This window comes from Merops nubicus, unplaced genomic scaffold (genome assembly GCF_000691845.1).
Source record: "Merops nubicus isolate BGI_N331 unplaced genomic scaffold, ASM69184v1 scaffold16012, whole genome shotgun sequence".
Lineage (NCBI taxonomy): Eukaryota > Metazoa > Chordata > Aves > Coraciiformes > Meropidae > Merops > Merops nubicus.
The window spans coordinates 10,056-24,002 of NW_008595737.1; the positions used below are offsets into that span (position 1 = coordinate 10,056).

The 13,947-nt window shown below is 44.7% G+C and overlaps 1 protein-coding gene across 1 annotated transcript; it reads left to right on the forward strand.

The window, feature by feature from the left end:
- Positions 1 to 1,360: 1,360 nt before the first annotated feature.
- PPP2CB (protein phosphatase 2, catalytic subunit, beta isozyme) lies at positions 1,361 to 5,347 on the forward strand (the record flags this gene model as incomplete). The annotated part of the gene is made up of 6 exons (XM_008936166.1): positions 1,361 to 1,570; positions 1,906 to 2,079; positions 2,294 to 2,383; positions 2,796 to 2,957; positions 3,720 to 3,838; positions 4,597 to 5,347. Coding segments are annotated over 6 exons (828 nt in total), but the record flags the coding sequence as incomplete, so codon positions are not given.
- Between the last annotated feature and the right edge of the window lie 8,600 nt (positions 5,348 to 13,947).

Sequence of the window (13,947 nt, forward strand, 5' to 3'; positions counted from 1 at the left end):
AAATAAATCTACACTTTTAGCACCTACCACGAGCCAGCAGTGACCTATCTTTAGTACTAGGCACGGCATGAGTGGAAACTGTCATGTGAGATTGACTTTTGCTGTAAATATGTCTGCAGAGTGATTTAACTCTGTCGCTTATGCCGTAGTATCCGAAGCTCCCCGTTGTGCAGGGTGCTGAACCACGCTCCCCTTTCTGCCTCTCTTTCCAGTGCTGAATGAAATGCTGAGTTTCATGACTCTTCATCATCAGCCTGTGTGTGGCTGGCACTTTTCTTATGTGCAGTGGTGACCGTGGGGGTCAGCCTGGACAGTGCAGGAACGGTGAGACCTCCACGGGGGTGGGAGTGTCCGTCACTGTCCAGCTATTGGCTTCATGATCAGGGTGGAAACTTGGACACAGCAGCACGTTCCTGAATAGCTTGGCTCATGTTGATAACCAGTATTTTAAAATACACTGTTTAGATTTTAACTTCAGAAATTTCTTTCCTTACCTTTTAAAATCTGAATGCTTTTCAGATTATGATTTTTGTTTTCTAGTGTCTCAAAATACTTTGTTGTGTAGCAGAACCCCCCCCAAAAGGAGTATACTGCTTTAGTTGTCAGGTTAGGCTTGAGAAAATTAGGAAAAGTGACCCTAAAATGAACGTGGTGTTGCTCTTCCATGTGTCTCTTACACTGCTGTATGCTTCAGAATATTTTGGATTCAGTGTGATGTTTGGTGCTGTCTTGTAGAACCTTGGGTGATAAAATAGAATTTTATGTATTCTCTTGTCATTCTGGTAATAAGATAAAAAAGGGATCCTTGTCGAATAGGAGCACTGGTGCTTGAAAGCCATGGAAATCTTGGTAGAGGGTAATTTATAAACTTGTTACTATTTATATTTCTAAATATAAATTACCCTCTTGATTTAGAAAATTATTGTGGTGTGTGGCTGTTCTGAGGAGCGAGCAGCTGGCGGAGCGATGATCCAACCAAGGGATTCGTGTGTTGTTTCAAAACTACCTTTCTGTTGCTGTATTTAGCTTGTGCTTCTTCACACAAATTGCCCTTCTGCAACTCTGACGTAGACAATTTTGTGGAAAAAAAAATGGTGACGAAAAGATTTCCCTGCTTATAAAGACACAAACTGGGCACAAACCCTGCCAGGGAGCCTGTGTGGGTGGTGCAGCTGCTGGGCAGGCACAGCTCTCACCGGGTGGCTTTTAGATCTACTCCTTCCTGCAAGTGCTTTGGACAAGGAAGGGACAAGAGTTCACGAAGAGAGCAGGTAGTAAAGAGCTGGAAGTGCTGGAGCATGCTTGGAGTAACATAAAATGACTGTAGACAAACTCACAATTTGTGTGTTTTGTTTTACAGGCTAAGGAAATTTTGACAAAAGAATCTAACGTGCAGGAAGTGCGATGTCCAGTCACAGTCTGTGGAGATGTCCACGGGCAATTTCACGACCTCATGGAACTCTTCAGAATTGGAGGCAAATCTCCAGACACAAACTATTTGTTTATGGGGGACTATGTTGACAGAGGCTATTATTCAGTGGAAACAGTCACACTGCTTGTAGCTCTTAAGGTAACTTTTCTTCTCATCTTTTTCTCAAATGAGTGCTGCATTTAGCTTTTCCTTAACGAAGCAGCAACCTTCAAGAACTTGCTTGGAGGGATCAGCTTAATGCCCAGGTGTAGTGAAGCTGGCAAGTAGCAATGAGTAATACTTGCAGTTGATCTCAAAACTGTTTGGCAGCTGAAGACTTGAATTCTCTCTTCTCAGAGGTTATAATAGAATCTTAATCTTCAAAAGAGCTTGGGTTTTAGTGCTTTATTGACATACGCTGGGAGGTAAGGGGTGCAAACCCTGTTTTTTGGGGAGATATAGATATATTTTGATGCCTCTGCTGTTGTGTTTAGGTCCGTTACCGTGAACGCATCACAATCCTTCGAGGGAACCATGAAAGCAGGCAAATCACACAAGTGTATGGTTTCTATGATGAATGTTTAAGAAAATACGGAAACGCAAACGTTTGGAAATACTTCACAGACCTTTTTGATTACCTGCCTCTAACTGCCTTGGTGGATGGCCAGGTACGTTGGTATCTGACAAAGTTAAATGTTACTGGTTGTAAAGGGAGCTGTTCATGCTGTATTCTGCCAGGGCTCCACTTTAATGAAGTACTTATCAGATATACCAAGTATATACGATCATGTGTATAATCATTGCATTTATACTAAATCATAACTGCGATGATACATGAAGTTCATCTCACTCATTTACACGAGTTTTGTCTAACTCTTGCAGATTTTCTGTCTACATGGTGGCCTCTCTCCATCGATAGATACACTGGATCACATCAGAGCACTCGATCGCTTGCAGGAAGTTCCCCATGAGGTACTGACAAGGAACTTTCTAAACCTGTGGGATTTGTGATTCGGCACAGATCTGGTGTTTGAGTGCACAGGCTGAAAATGAGATTCAGTCCAACTGAGCAGGGTGAAAGCAGCTGTCTTCCTGTTCCAGAGTTTTTGAAGGCAAAGTTTTTTGAAGGGATGTGTTTTTGCCTAAAGAAAGAAGCTTATTTTAGTGTGCCTAGGATCTCACCAGGTACATCTTAATGATCTTGGGGGTGACAACAACTTTATTCAGGTTAACTTCTTGCTAGTATTTCAGGCATTAGCTGCCCTAGCTGTTGTAGTTGGTAGGCGTTGGGGGGTTTTGAGCCTTAAAGAGATGCTGCAAGTTGTGTAGGGTGGTGTGTGTGCAGGTTGTTTCTGGTTTTGATTTTGCCCTACACCTCTTCCAGGGTCCGATGTGTGACTTGCTATGGTCAGATCCAGACGATCGCGGTGGCTGGGGCATTTCTCCTCGAGGTGCAGGGTATACGTTTGGACAGGATATTTCAGAAACCTTTAACCATGCTAATGGCCTTACATTGGTTTCCAGAGCTCACCAGTTGGTAATGGAGGTAAGTAGGATACCTGGGGGGGTTTCAGCTTGGGATTGTGTGGTTGGTCCCTGTGCTGCTTTGGTCACCTATGATCCAGCTGAGAGTCCTCCAGAAACTCAACTCCAGAAGTATTCATGTGCCACTGAAGGAGCTTCTCAGTGTGACAGTGGAGCAGCCTTTACTTTGACCTTTTTTTTCCTGAAAATTTACAGGAACAACCCAAAACAGACTTTAGTAGAGGTGCTGTTGCATTTCTGTATAGATCAAAAGGTTCTTAAAGATAAGTGCTGAGTCCCTTGGTAAAAAAATGTAAATGCACACAAATGTGCGCCTTGAAAAAAGATGTATTCCTCCTTTTTACTTTGGATGTGTGGTTTTGTTCTCAGTCCCTAGCTATCCCTGGCAGTTAGGACTTTAAAATGTACGTCTGGATTTGGTGATGGCAGCTGAAGATCCAGAGTAGATTGTGTAAATTGCTGGTTTATTTTTTTTAATGCTGATGCAATGCAGAATTCTTGCTGGTTTTGTGGTTTTTTAATGTGTTTAGCTCACGCTTACTAGTAAGAAACAACATATGAAAGCAGAAATTAATTTTTCCTCTTTTTCTCCTAAAAAGACAAAAATACAACCTTAATCTCACTTAAAATGACACTACAAGTGCCACTTGCACTTTAAAAATTCGGTTTTGCACATTAAAAATTCAGTTACTAGTCAGATGATTCTGTGGGGTGTGATAAATTCACTTGGCTTTTATAATTACTGATTTTCTTTCCACTCCAGGGGTACAACTGGTGCCACGATCGGAACGTAGTAACAATTTTCAGTGCTCCAAACTATTGTTACCGTTGTGGCAACCAGGCTGCAATTATGGAACTTGATGATACTCTAAAATACTCCTTGTAAGTATGTTTAAAAATAAGAATTACGTTGTTCATGATTCTGAGGTAGTTGCTGGGGTGAGCTACCATTTAATTATTGTGCTAAGGTATGTTTCGTCCCCATACACTTCTGGGGGGTGAAGTGAACGTGGAGTTGTTGGGTTAGCTGCATCTAAACCTTTGGAATCAACTACCTGGGAGAGTTGTTGACATCTTGTCTGTTGGGCCAAAGTGAGATTCCTTGGCTTTGTTTTGTGTAACTAGAGTTTAATGACGTGCTGCAGAGGGGTGTGATCTGGGAGCAGGAGTGCTCTGTCCTCTGCCAGGGCTGAGGTAATGCCCTCCTCCAGTCTAGGGCAAGAGACTTTGGGAGCCTTCAGATTCCTCAGATGTTAGGCTGTCAGCTTTTCTAATGAGGTTTCTAATTAACTACCTCAGCAGCAACTTTAGCAAATCAGGCAAAAGCATTGTGTAAACTGCCTCCAATTACTGAGACTTTAACTTTCTAAATACAGACTGATGTTGGACCAGTTTGAGCCTTAAAGCTGAGATTCCTTTCTCTCCAGTCCTTTGTAGTAGTCATAAGAGGAGTTGAACATACAGGGGTTATAAACACATGCACGTATGAGGGGTGGAAGAAGTTGAATGCTTGTTCTGAGAGGGGTTTAATTAGTTGAAAAGCCTGACCTGTGTGAAGAGGGCTGCCACTGTAATTCAGGTGTAAAGCCTACTGGAATGTGAGTGGGACTGGGGGTTTCATTAATGTCTGTGCTTTTCAGTTTGCAGTTTGATCCAGCCCCACGCAGAGGTGAGCCGCATGTTACTCGTCGCACCCCAGACTACTTCCTGTAAAGAGATTTTAGACCTGTACAGTATTGCCATGAACCATACGTTGACCTAAAGAAAATGGGAAGAGCAACAGTAACTCCAAAGTGTCAGAAAATATTTAACATTCAAACTTGTTTTCACATGGACCAAAAGACGTGCCATATTCAAATACAAAGCCTCTTGTCGTCAACAACTGTGACCACTTTAGAATGAACCAGTTCATTGCATGCTGAAGCAACATTGTTGGTCAAGAAACCAGTTTCTGGCATAGCGCTATTTGTAGTTACTTTTGCATTCTCTGAGAGACTGCAAATAATAAGATGTAGACATTAACACCTCGTGAATACATTTAACTTTCCATTTAGCTATAGCTTTATTCAGCATGACTGTAGATAAGGGTAGCAGCAAACAATCATTGAAGCTTAAAGAACATTTTTAAAATAAGTACCAAGGCCTCATATTTGTTCTGAAACTGTTTGTTTTATTTTCAGGGAATACTGTTTAATTTAATTGTATTGATTTTTTTTTTTTGTCTGCACTCAGTTCCCTTTTCCGCTCTTTGCCCTACCATATTGTCCCTTGTAATTGTCCAAGGATAGTGGATTACTTTGAACAGAACTGTTTTTTTCTGTAAAACAATGTTACTGCAGGACAGAGCTGCAGTGTTTTTCATAATAAACTTGTGAACTAAGTATGGAAAAACGTCAAATCCTAATTGCATCTCAGGTCAACTGTGGTTTAATAAACTAACGTGTAGCTGGATGGGTTTTATAGACGTGCATAGAGATTTTCACCTTCAATAACTGAAGCTGAGGTGATGGGAGTGTGCTGGAAAACTGACTTCTGAGATCTGTCCCAGGGAGGTGCTGGTGTCACACAGCAGAGAGCAGAGCTGGCTTAGTGCTGACACCTCCCTCTTGGTGCTCTGCTGAAGTACTCCAGAGTGGAAGAAGGTAGGATCACCTGATGGATTGAGCCTGGCTTTTTAAAGTGTAAACTTTAAGCTTGAGTCATTTACAATGTAGGTGCTAATACTTAAAAGTAATTTTCTGAAAGACTAAGAATAAAATCAGTTTTCTAAATATTAAATAACTTGAAATTTAGTCCTATATGTATTACCCAAGCTTCCATTCTGAGAAACAGTGGTATGTGGTTTATGGTAACTTCTGTTAAAATACTTCCTTTCTACTAATTTGTTTTACAATTTGAATCCTGATCTGATTATTTGGAAGAGAAATTTACATTTTATGCCTTCTTAAGGCTTGTGCTTCAGACTTACTGGGCATATCTTAAAGATCTACCTGGCTGCTGTTTTAATAGAAGACTCTTAGTATTCATCTTGTTGAAGAGACTTTAAATTCTTGGGTACAATGTAGCTTCTGGAACAACAGTTTTTTTACACTACTTGCTTCTAAGGGGAAGTACAGAAGTTTTGCAGAAGTCCAATTTACCTGGAGGCCTAGACACACTTTTGGGGGCTTTCTTGCTTTTCTGCTGGGGACCACTTAATCCTCTATCTTGCAAATAAGGTGCTGCATTTCTCCCTTTTGTGAAAGGCTCCAGGGGCTGCTTTTTCCTTCAGACTTGTCCTGTGGGTTGGGTTCTAAATGGTTTCTGGAGAGCACTCAGTCTTCTGCAGTTCTGATCTCTTGCAGGAAGAAGTACTAAAAATAAGTATCTGAAATGTCTTTTTTTAGTATATCAGGAACTTTGATCATTATTTTAAAAGTCCTTTGCTGGAGAGAGTAGTTCACTTTCAATTCCTTCCACTTGCCATTCTCTGTAAATGCTTTTGTAGATAAAACTTTGTGCCTTAATTGACACCATTCCTTCAAGAGTAATGACTTTGCCCCATTTTCTGCTTTCCCTGCTACGCTAATTGGCGTGACTCATCTGCTCTGGGAGGGAGCAGCCAGTTCACTTGCTCAGTCTCTGTGCACAGATGGAAACAGCTCTTAAAAAGTCAATGGAAAATGTTCCAAGTCACTCCAGTCTTTGCATTTGTCCCCCCAAATTGTGCTGTCAATGGTCATTTGAAGATTTCCATGAGAAGATCCCGTTGTGAGCAAAGAACAGTTACTCTGCTGGAGATTGGCCACCAGCAGAACTAACCAGCTTAAAACCTGTTTGGAAGATCCAAGAGGAGAAAGAAAGCTTCAAATATAATTAATTAGGTTTGATTTATTGATCAGTGATTGGTCAGGATAGTTATCCCATGGTCAGTGAGGGGAGTGGACACATGTTGAGGTGGTCAGAAGGCAGCCAGGAATGAAACTCGATGCTGTTCTACGAAACGCTCAAAAAACTTCCCCTTTTTTCTTGCATTTCTCAGAATTTGGATGGAGTCAGTAGAACCCTGTTGCTTTTGGACAGCTGAGGGGAGGGTTTTGAGCTCTCCATATTGCATTTTACTGAAGTTCCACTTACTGATGTCCTGTCATTTGGCCATGGAGCTGAATTTGTATATGGGACTGAAGTAAGCACCCTCCACTTCTGGAGGCCTGTCCTGAACTACAGGGTCAAAAAATGAGACAAAATTTCACTCCCACACTGGGAAACACTCAGTAACTTCGGTTTTGAAAGGAAAAATGAGGCACTCCTGGCTGTTCCCACCCTGTGCTCTGGGCTCTCCTCTGGTGAGCTGCTGGGGAGCCTCTCCTGGTGATGGCCAAGTCCTGCTGTGCTTCTAGATGGGCCCTTTCTCCAAGGTAAACCAGTGCTGGTGTTTCAGCTCAGGTTGTTTCCAGCTGCTGGCAGCACATATGTATGTTCCATACATGGAACATGGGTTACATGGATGAATAAATTCTGCCCTGGGGGGAGAAGGTGGTGAGGGGACATGCTGCTGCTGGAAGCTTTGATGTCTCATCTGCCTGCTTGGTATCAAAAGTCCTTCTGGAAATGTTAGTAAAGATTTCTGAGAGTTCCCAGTACTTCCATGTAATGCACTGAGGGGATTTTCTTCTTTTTTACAGTAGTAACCTTAAACCTGTCACACACTCCTTTATCACTAATTGCTTCTTTCATCTGTATGCTGAGCACTTGTGGAAACTCAAGATATGCTTTAGGGGCTTTTAGGGGTTGAAGTGAAGCTTTACACAAGAACCTCTGGAGGGGTTCAAAACACATGTAGATGTGGCACGTTTAACTAAACCTCTGGGATGTGCTTCAGTGGTCAAGGCAGCGTTGGGCTGACAGTTGGACTCCAAGATCTTGGAGATCTTTTCCAGCTTTAATGATTCTATGATTCTATTCTGTGATCCTCTGCAAGTGCCAGGAGAAGGCTGGAAACAGGTGAAGTGTTAGGTAAAGATGACACTGGACTGTGTAGAAATCTGAGTGCCCATGAACACACCAAAAAAAGCCCTGCAGAGTAAGTGGTTTATGACTCAACCTGCTGTGGGTTTTTTTTTATAAAAAAAAAAGTTATTTTGGAGCTCTAATTCATTTGGCTGAACTCCTCCTGGATGGGATGCTCTCTTAAGCAAGGACCAGAGTTCTTTGGCATATATACAGGAAAAAAAATAAGCTGAGGCAACACTCTGGATTTGACATTAAGCAGTGCTGTGTGATTTAGTCTCTTCAAGCCTGTGCTGTGGCTTTAAACATATATTTAGGATGGGTTGAGCTACAGCTCCTGATCTGTTAATTACTCTATGGTGAACAGGACTGTGTTTGGATGATGATTGAACTGATTGCTGCTGGTGTATTGATCACTAATAGTACCTAAATATTGCATGTGCATAATTAGTGAACACGTAATACCAGGCTGGACACAACAGCTGGATCCTGTGGGGTGATGGGATCCATGGTTGTCCTCTTCACCCCTTTGTCACACTGCTCTGAAGCTGCCAAGACTTCAGCTGTGGTTTGCAAAATACCAACTGGAAAAAAAAAGGGGGGATGTTCCAACAGTTTCAAACCAGTATGAGCTTTGTTTTCCTGACCCTGCCAACAGCAGCATCGTGTCACCTAACACTGGCCTGGAGCTGGAGCTGGAGGAGGAGCAGCAGGATGAGGGTGAGTGTCCCAGATGAGAACTTGAAGGTCTTTCTGATGAGAAGACACTGTCCACTGTGCAGATACTTCTGTTGTAGAGTAGGGTTGTATAAATCAAACTAAACCTTTGCTGTTTGGTGGTCTTGTTGACTTCTGTATACACCTTCCTCATCAGACTTCCCCTAAACACAACTGGGTGTTTTGGAGAGGTTGTGGTGGGGTTTTTTTTTGGGTTTGTTTGGGTTTTTTTTGATTCATTGGTTGGTTTTTTTTTTTGTTGTTGTTCTTTTTTTCATTTTCCCTAAACTTTTCTGGGTTATGCATTTAAGAACAAGGTATTGAACTGCCAAAGAGGAATGCACTGTTTAATAATGATGTGATTGATTGGGCTGAGGGGCTTCAGCCTGGCTCCCAATGGCCCTTATTTTTCAGGAGTTTGAACAAACACCCAACACTGCCCTGCCCAACTGTAAAACTTGCCATGAAAGCCCCTTCTTATCACAGCTGTCTGTGTGGGAGTGACCAGTGACCACTGCTCTCCTCTACCTCATTTTATTCAGAAGAAAGGAGGCCCTGGAGGAGCCTCAGCTGAGCAGATCCTACAGCATCTGCTCCACACTTGACCCACTTTGCAGGCAGCTCCACGTTGGTGCTGGGAGGAGAGGAGCACAGCCTGCTGCTGCTGGAGCAGGGACCCCTTTCTTCCCCCTCCCAAAGAAAGGCTGGTGATGGTTCTGTGTTGCCTGCCCCTGTTTTTTTCTGCCTAGCTTTAGCTTGGCCATCTCGGGCTGGCCCTGTTACCCTGCAGTCACTTTTACACGTGCTTTGGACTAGCCTGGCTTCTGAAACAGGCTATATTTATTCCCGTGGACTCTGAAACCTCAAAGCAACTGCTCGTTATCAGCTGTGGCATCAGAACCAGCCCAGCCTCTGCTTTTTGGACTTAGAACAGCTCCAAGGTGCCACGCGAGCCTTTAAAGCCAACCGAGCTCCCTTCCCTCTCTTGGTTAGCCAGGGTAGCCGCTGTTCTGCGTGTTGCCACTTCAAAGTCCTTCCTGAGACGGTTTACAGCAAGTCTGCTCTGTGCTCCAGCTCCCGGCCACGTCTCCGCGGGGCTGAGCTTTGCTGAGCGCTCCCCGGGGCCCTCGGAGGGAGCCCCGGCGCCACCGCGTGGCCGTGTCCCCTGCTGTGACCGTGACCCGGGGGGGCTGCTCTCCTCCCGGCAGGGCTCCATACCCACCACACGTTGCCACGTTTTTATGCCACTATCTATAATTTGGAAGCCTAAACAGGCTGGAGGCAGGAGACTCTCAACTGCAGGATCCAGGTTTGGCTCCTCCTCAGCACTCCCAAAGATTTACAAAGTTTCTAGGGCAGAAACAGTACAAAAATCAGTGTGGTTCAGTACGTGGAGGCTGGGGGAGGATGAGCTTGGGAAGTAGATGCTGCAAATGTGCTTGATGTAGGTGTGTTTCTATTTTTAATCCTTTTTTTTCCCCCCCTATCTTTAGTCTCTAAACTACCTTGAATCCCTGTAGTTATATAAGTGGGATGTGAGTCCTGTTAGAGGAAGAAACAGAAGGTAATAAAGAAAAGAAAAAAAAAAAGCCAGTTGGTGTCTGCTTGGCAGGATTTGGTCTCTCACCCACCCAGTGGGTTCCTGTGCTGCTGGGGTACAGCCTGGCTGAAAGGTGGCACCTTCTCAAGGACACTTCCCCCAGAGCTGTGCTGAGAACAAGAACTTTCCTTTGCTGCTGCTGCTGTGTTGCTGCAAGACTGCTTCAAACACCAGTGGCAGAGGCTTTTGATGCTCAGTTTCTACCATCCATCACATGTGAGTAATTCTGATGTCTTCTGGTTTTATACTGAACCAGTCATGTGGGGTTTTTTGTTTCTAAACTTCTCCAAGATGTGGCTGTTTGTTTTGCTGCAAAAAAGGGACTTTTTTTTTAAGTTTCATCCTCCCCTACGTGCAGATGAGGTTCATGTTCAGAGGTGATGGTCACACCTTGCTTCCCAGCAAACCATACCTGGTGCTCTCTGCTAGAGCAGCTCTCTCCAGGGGCTGGGACTCTGGGCTGAGTTCTGTGAAGTTTACCATTAGATTCAATCTTAAAGGTTTTTTTCCAACCAAAATGATTCTATGGTTCAAAGCTTCCCAACTTATCAAAGGAGCAAAGTGGAGATCTCTCAAGTCTGGTTCTCATTAGGCTTTGACAGTCTCATGTCACACTTGTGGTGTTGAAAAATAACCAGGATTAGTATAGTCTCTATATCCTCACTGACAGGGAAAGGCCCAGCTCAGATTCTCTGTGGAGAATGTGTGGTGTTTGAGGGCTGGAGGGCACAGTTAATTTTTGCCTGAAGGAGTCAGGAAGAGCCTTCAAGGTTGTGGAGCAGATGTGGTGCCCAGGAGGCTGCTCACTGATGTTCAGAGTCTTCAGATCCCCTTCCCCCTGCAGCTGCTGGGCTGCCTTTGCCTGCAGCCCGGGGCTGCTGCGAGTATGTAGGTCAGAGCTCTTCTGGATCTGGTGAGCATTAAATGGAGCTTGCCCTGATCTCTGTTGCTCTGATCTTTTCAAGTATTTGCTTTGCTGCTCAGCTTTGCCCTTCTGGGTTCTCAGGGGGAAAAGACCCTTAGTGGTCATTGAGCTGGGGCTGATTATCTCTGGGGCTCAGGGTGGCCTTGCTGAGGTTTAGGAGCATTTGCATTGCAACCATGACGGCCGTGCATAACAATTGAAACTGGGCCACCCGTTTTTGGAAAGAAATCTTGTTCTTTGCCTTGCAGCTTTACTGCAGGATGGGTCTTTTGTGTTATTAATACCGACTTGCTCGCAGGACTTGGGCTATCAAGGCTGCAGCAGCTGCTTTTTCACCACAGATAACAGCAAGCATCTGGAGGAGCCGGGGAGGTTCATTGTATGATATGTAGGGCACAGTGGGAGGTGCCTGTCCTGTGATTATAGTCTATCTGTGACAGCCATCTGTCACTTTTTTGGGGGGTGTGGGGTGTTTTGTGTTGTTTTAACTTCCCCAGACTTCTAATTCAACAGCTAAATTCAGAGTCCACCGTGGCTTTTTGCCTTTGGAAAGCTGTAGAGAGCTTGTATCAAGTATAAAGCTCATCAACAGTATCACTTTGAATTAAATCCACACACAGCCTGTAATTAAGTGTGGAATTTAACTGTCTGCCTGCTTCTAGATTTTATTAGATTTGTCTTGTGTAGAGAGCAAACCCCATCCCCCTCTGCTGAGCCTGATTTGCAGTCACAGAGCTTGTGCTCACTGATCATGAGCCAAAGCACAAACCTTGGGCTCTGCCTGCACTGGGAAAGGGGATTTAGGATTTGCAGATGGTTTCTCCAGATCACCTTCTGCTGTTTGATTCTCTAAAACAAGGAGTTTAAGCATAAATAACAAAAGGGACATTTAAAGAAAGTAAAAGCAGTGTTGTTTCTTTTATTTAGTGCATACTGGAGTATGTGTGACTGAGGAGGGAGGAGGTAAATGTGGTGATGGTTGTTTGGAGGCTTCACACATCGATGTATGTGATTATCATATTTTTAATATAATAAATAAAGAACAAACAGCTTACCTGGTTACCAACACCAGGATCTTTGAGGAACCTCTGTTAGCATCCAGGTCTGCTCTAGAACCATCACCTGACAGCTTTGGGTGCTCACTCTGCTGTCATGAAGGGTTCCACTGAAGCACATGTTCCAGGAGCAGGGGGTTAATTCAGGCTGGAAGGGACCACTGGGGTCTGCTGGACTTTGCTCAGGGTTTAGATCCATCTTCAAAGCCTGATCAGGTTGCTCAGAGTCAAATGCACTGTAAAGGGCTGCTTGTCATCCTAAAACCTATGAAAAAAAAGATTCCCAAGTCAGGCAGCTGGCTCTGAGAGCTCTTTGGCATTTACACAGGAACCTGCTTCAGTGACATGGCCCAGTGCAGAGCAGCCCCAGTCACCCCAGCTCTGACAGGTTCCTCCTGGCTGAGAGGCTGTATTTGAGGCTTCCATCTCTCTGGAGAATCAGCCCTAACCAACAGACTATTTCATATTAAATACTTCTGCTATCTGTGCTCTCAATGGTTGTATCACTCAGCTGCAAAACTAAGGAAAGAAAGAAGACTTGATCCTCTGGGGCTGGGCTGCTGCCCTGGCCTCTGCAATGGGCAAAGCAAGCTTCTGAACAAAGAATATCAGAATCTCAGGGGAATCCCCTGTTAGAAGGTATTTTCCAGGGGTATGATTATATAGTTATTCCCTGAGGTGGGGTGGTGCACAGCCTGGGATCCCCCCAGGAGGGGAAAGCTGTGACCTAGGCTGTACTGCTGCTCTGCAGGGCGATGCTGTGGCAGGTGCCTGTTTGCTCACAGGTCATAGAATCATGGCATTATAAAGGCAATAAATGATATTAATAAATTATAAAGATCTCCAAGAGCAAGTCCAGCCATCAACTCAACACTACCTTGACTGCTAAACCGTGTCCCAGAGTGTCCCATGTCCACGTGTTGCCACCTGGCTATGTCTGCACTGAAGCCCTGTGCAAACACTCTGCCTCCAAAGATGTTTTTAAGGAACATCTGAAGCAAATTGTCACAATCACAACTTGTCACTGTCTAAGTATCTTTACTGCTTCAAAGTCAGGCACTGTTGTGCTCACAGGGCACTGCTTTGTCTCTCTTTTGGTGCTGCCTGCTCCTCTGGCCTGGTGGCTCTGTGAGCAGCTGGAGAAGGTTTCATGGGCTGCAGCCGTGGGCAGAGCTGTAGTGGCCTGAAATACCTGGTGGGATCCAGGATAGATGTTCAGTCATTGCTCACTACATCCCAGATCTAAACCTAGATCTGTGAGCTGTCCTGAGTTATTGCTCACGTATTTCCACTTGAGAGCATCCTGTTGTAACAGTTCTTGTAAGTTGAAATTAGCCGGTTTTGGTGTAGTTTTTTTCAGTTAAAACACTTTCTGCTGCCAGAGTAGCTGCTGAAGACTCTATTTCACCGTTTACATGCGAGAAAAAAGGCCCCTGCCACAAGCAGCAGTACCCAGCTCCTCGCTTTTCCTTCCCCCCACGGGGGTGCCGGCCCCTCCCGGGCTCTGGCCTTTCTCCCGGTGAAACCCCGCCGGAGGGAAAGCACCCACCGTGGGCTGGCTGTGACCGCTCCGGCTCCTCCCTGTTACCGCTCATAGGCACACGCGCCGACAGCGGTGCCCACGGGCCGGTTGTTTCCCCAGGAGGGCACCGGGCCAGCTTCCACATATCACAGGCCGCACCGGCACCTTTTCTCCATCGCGGGG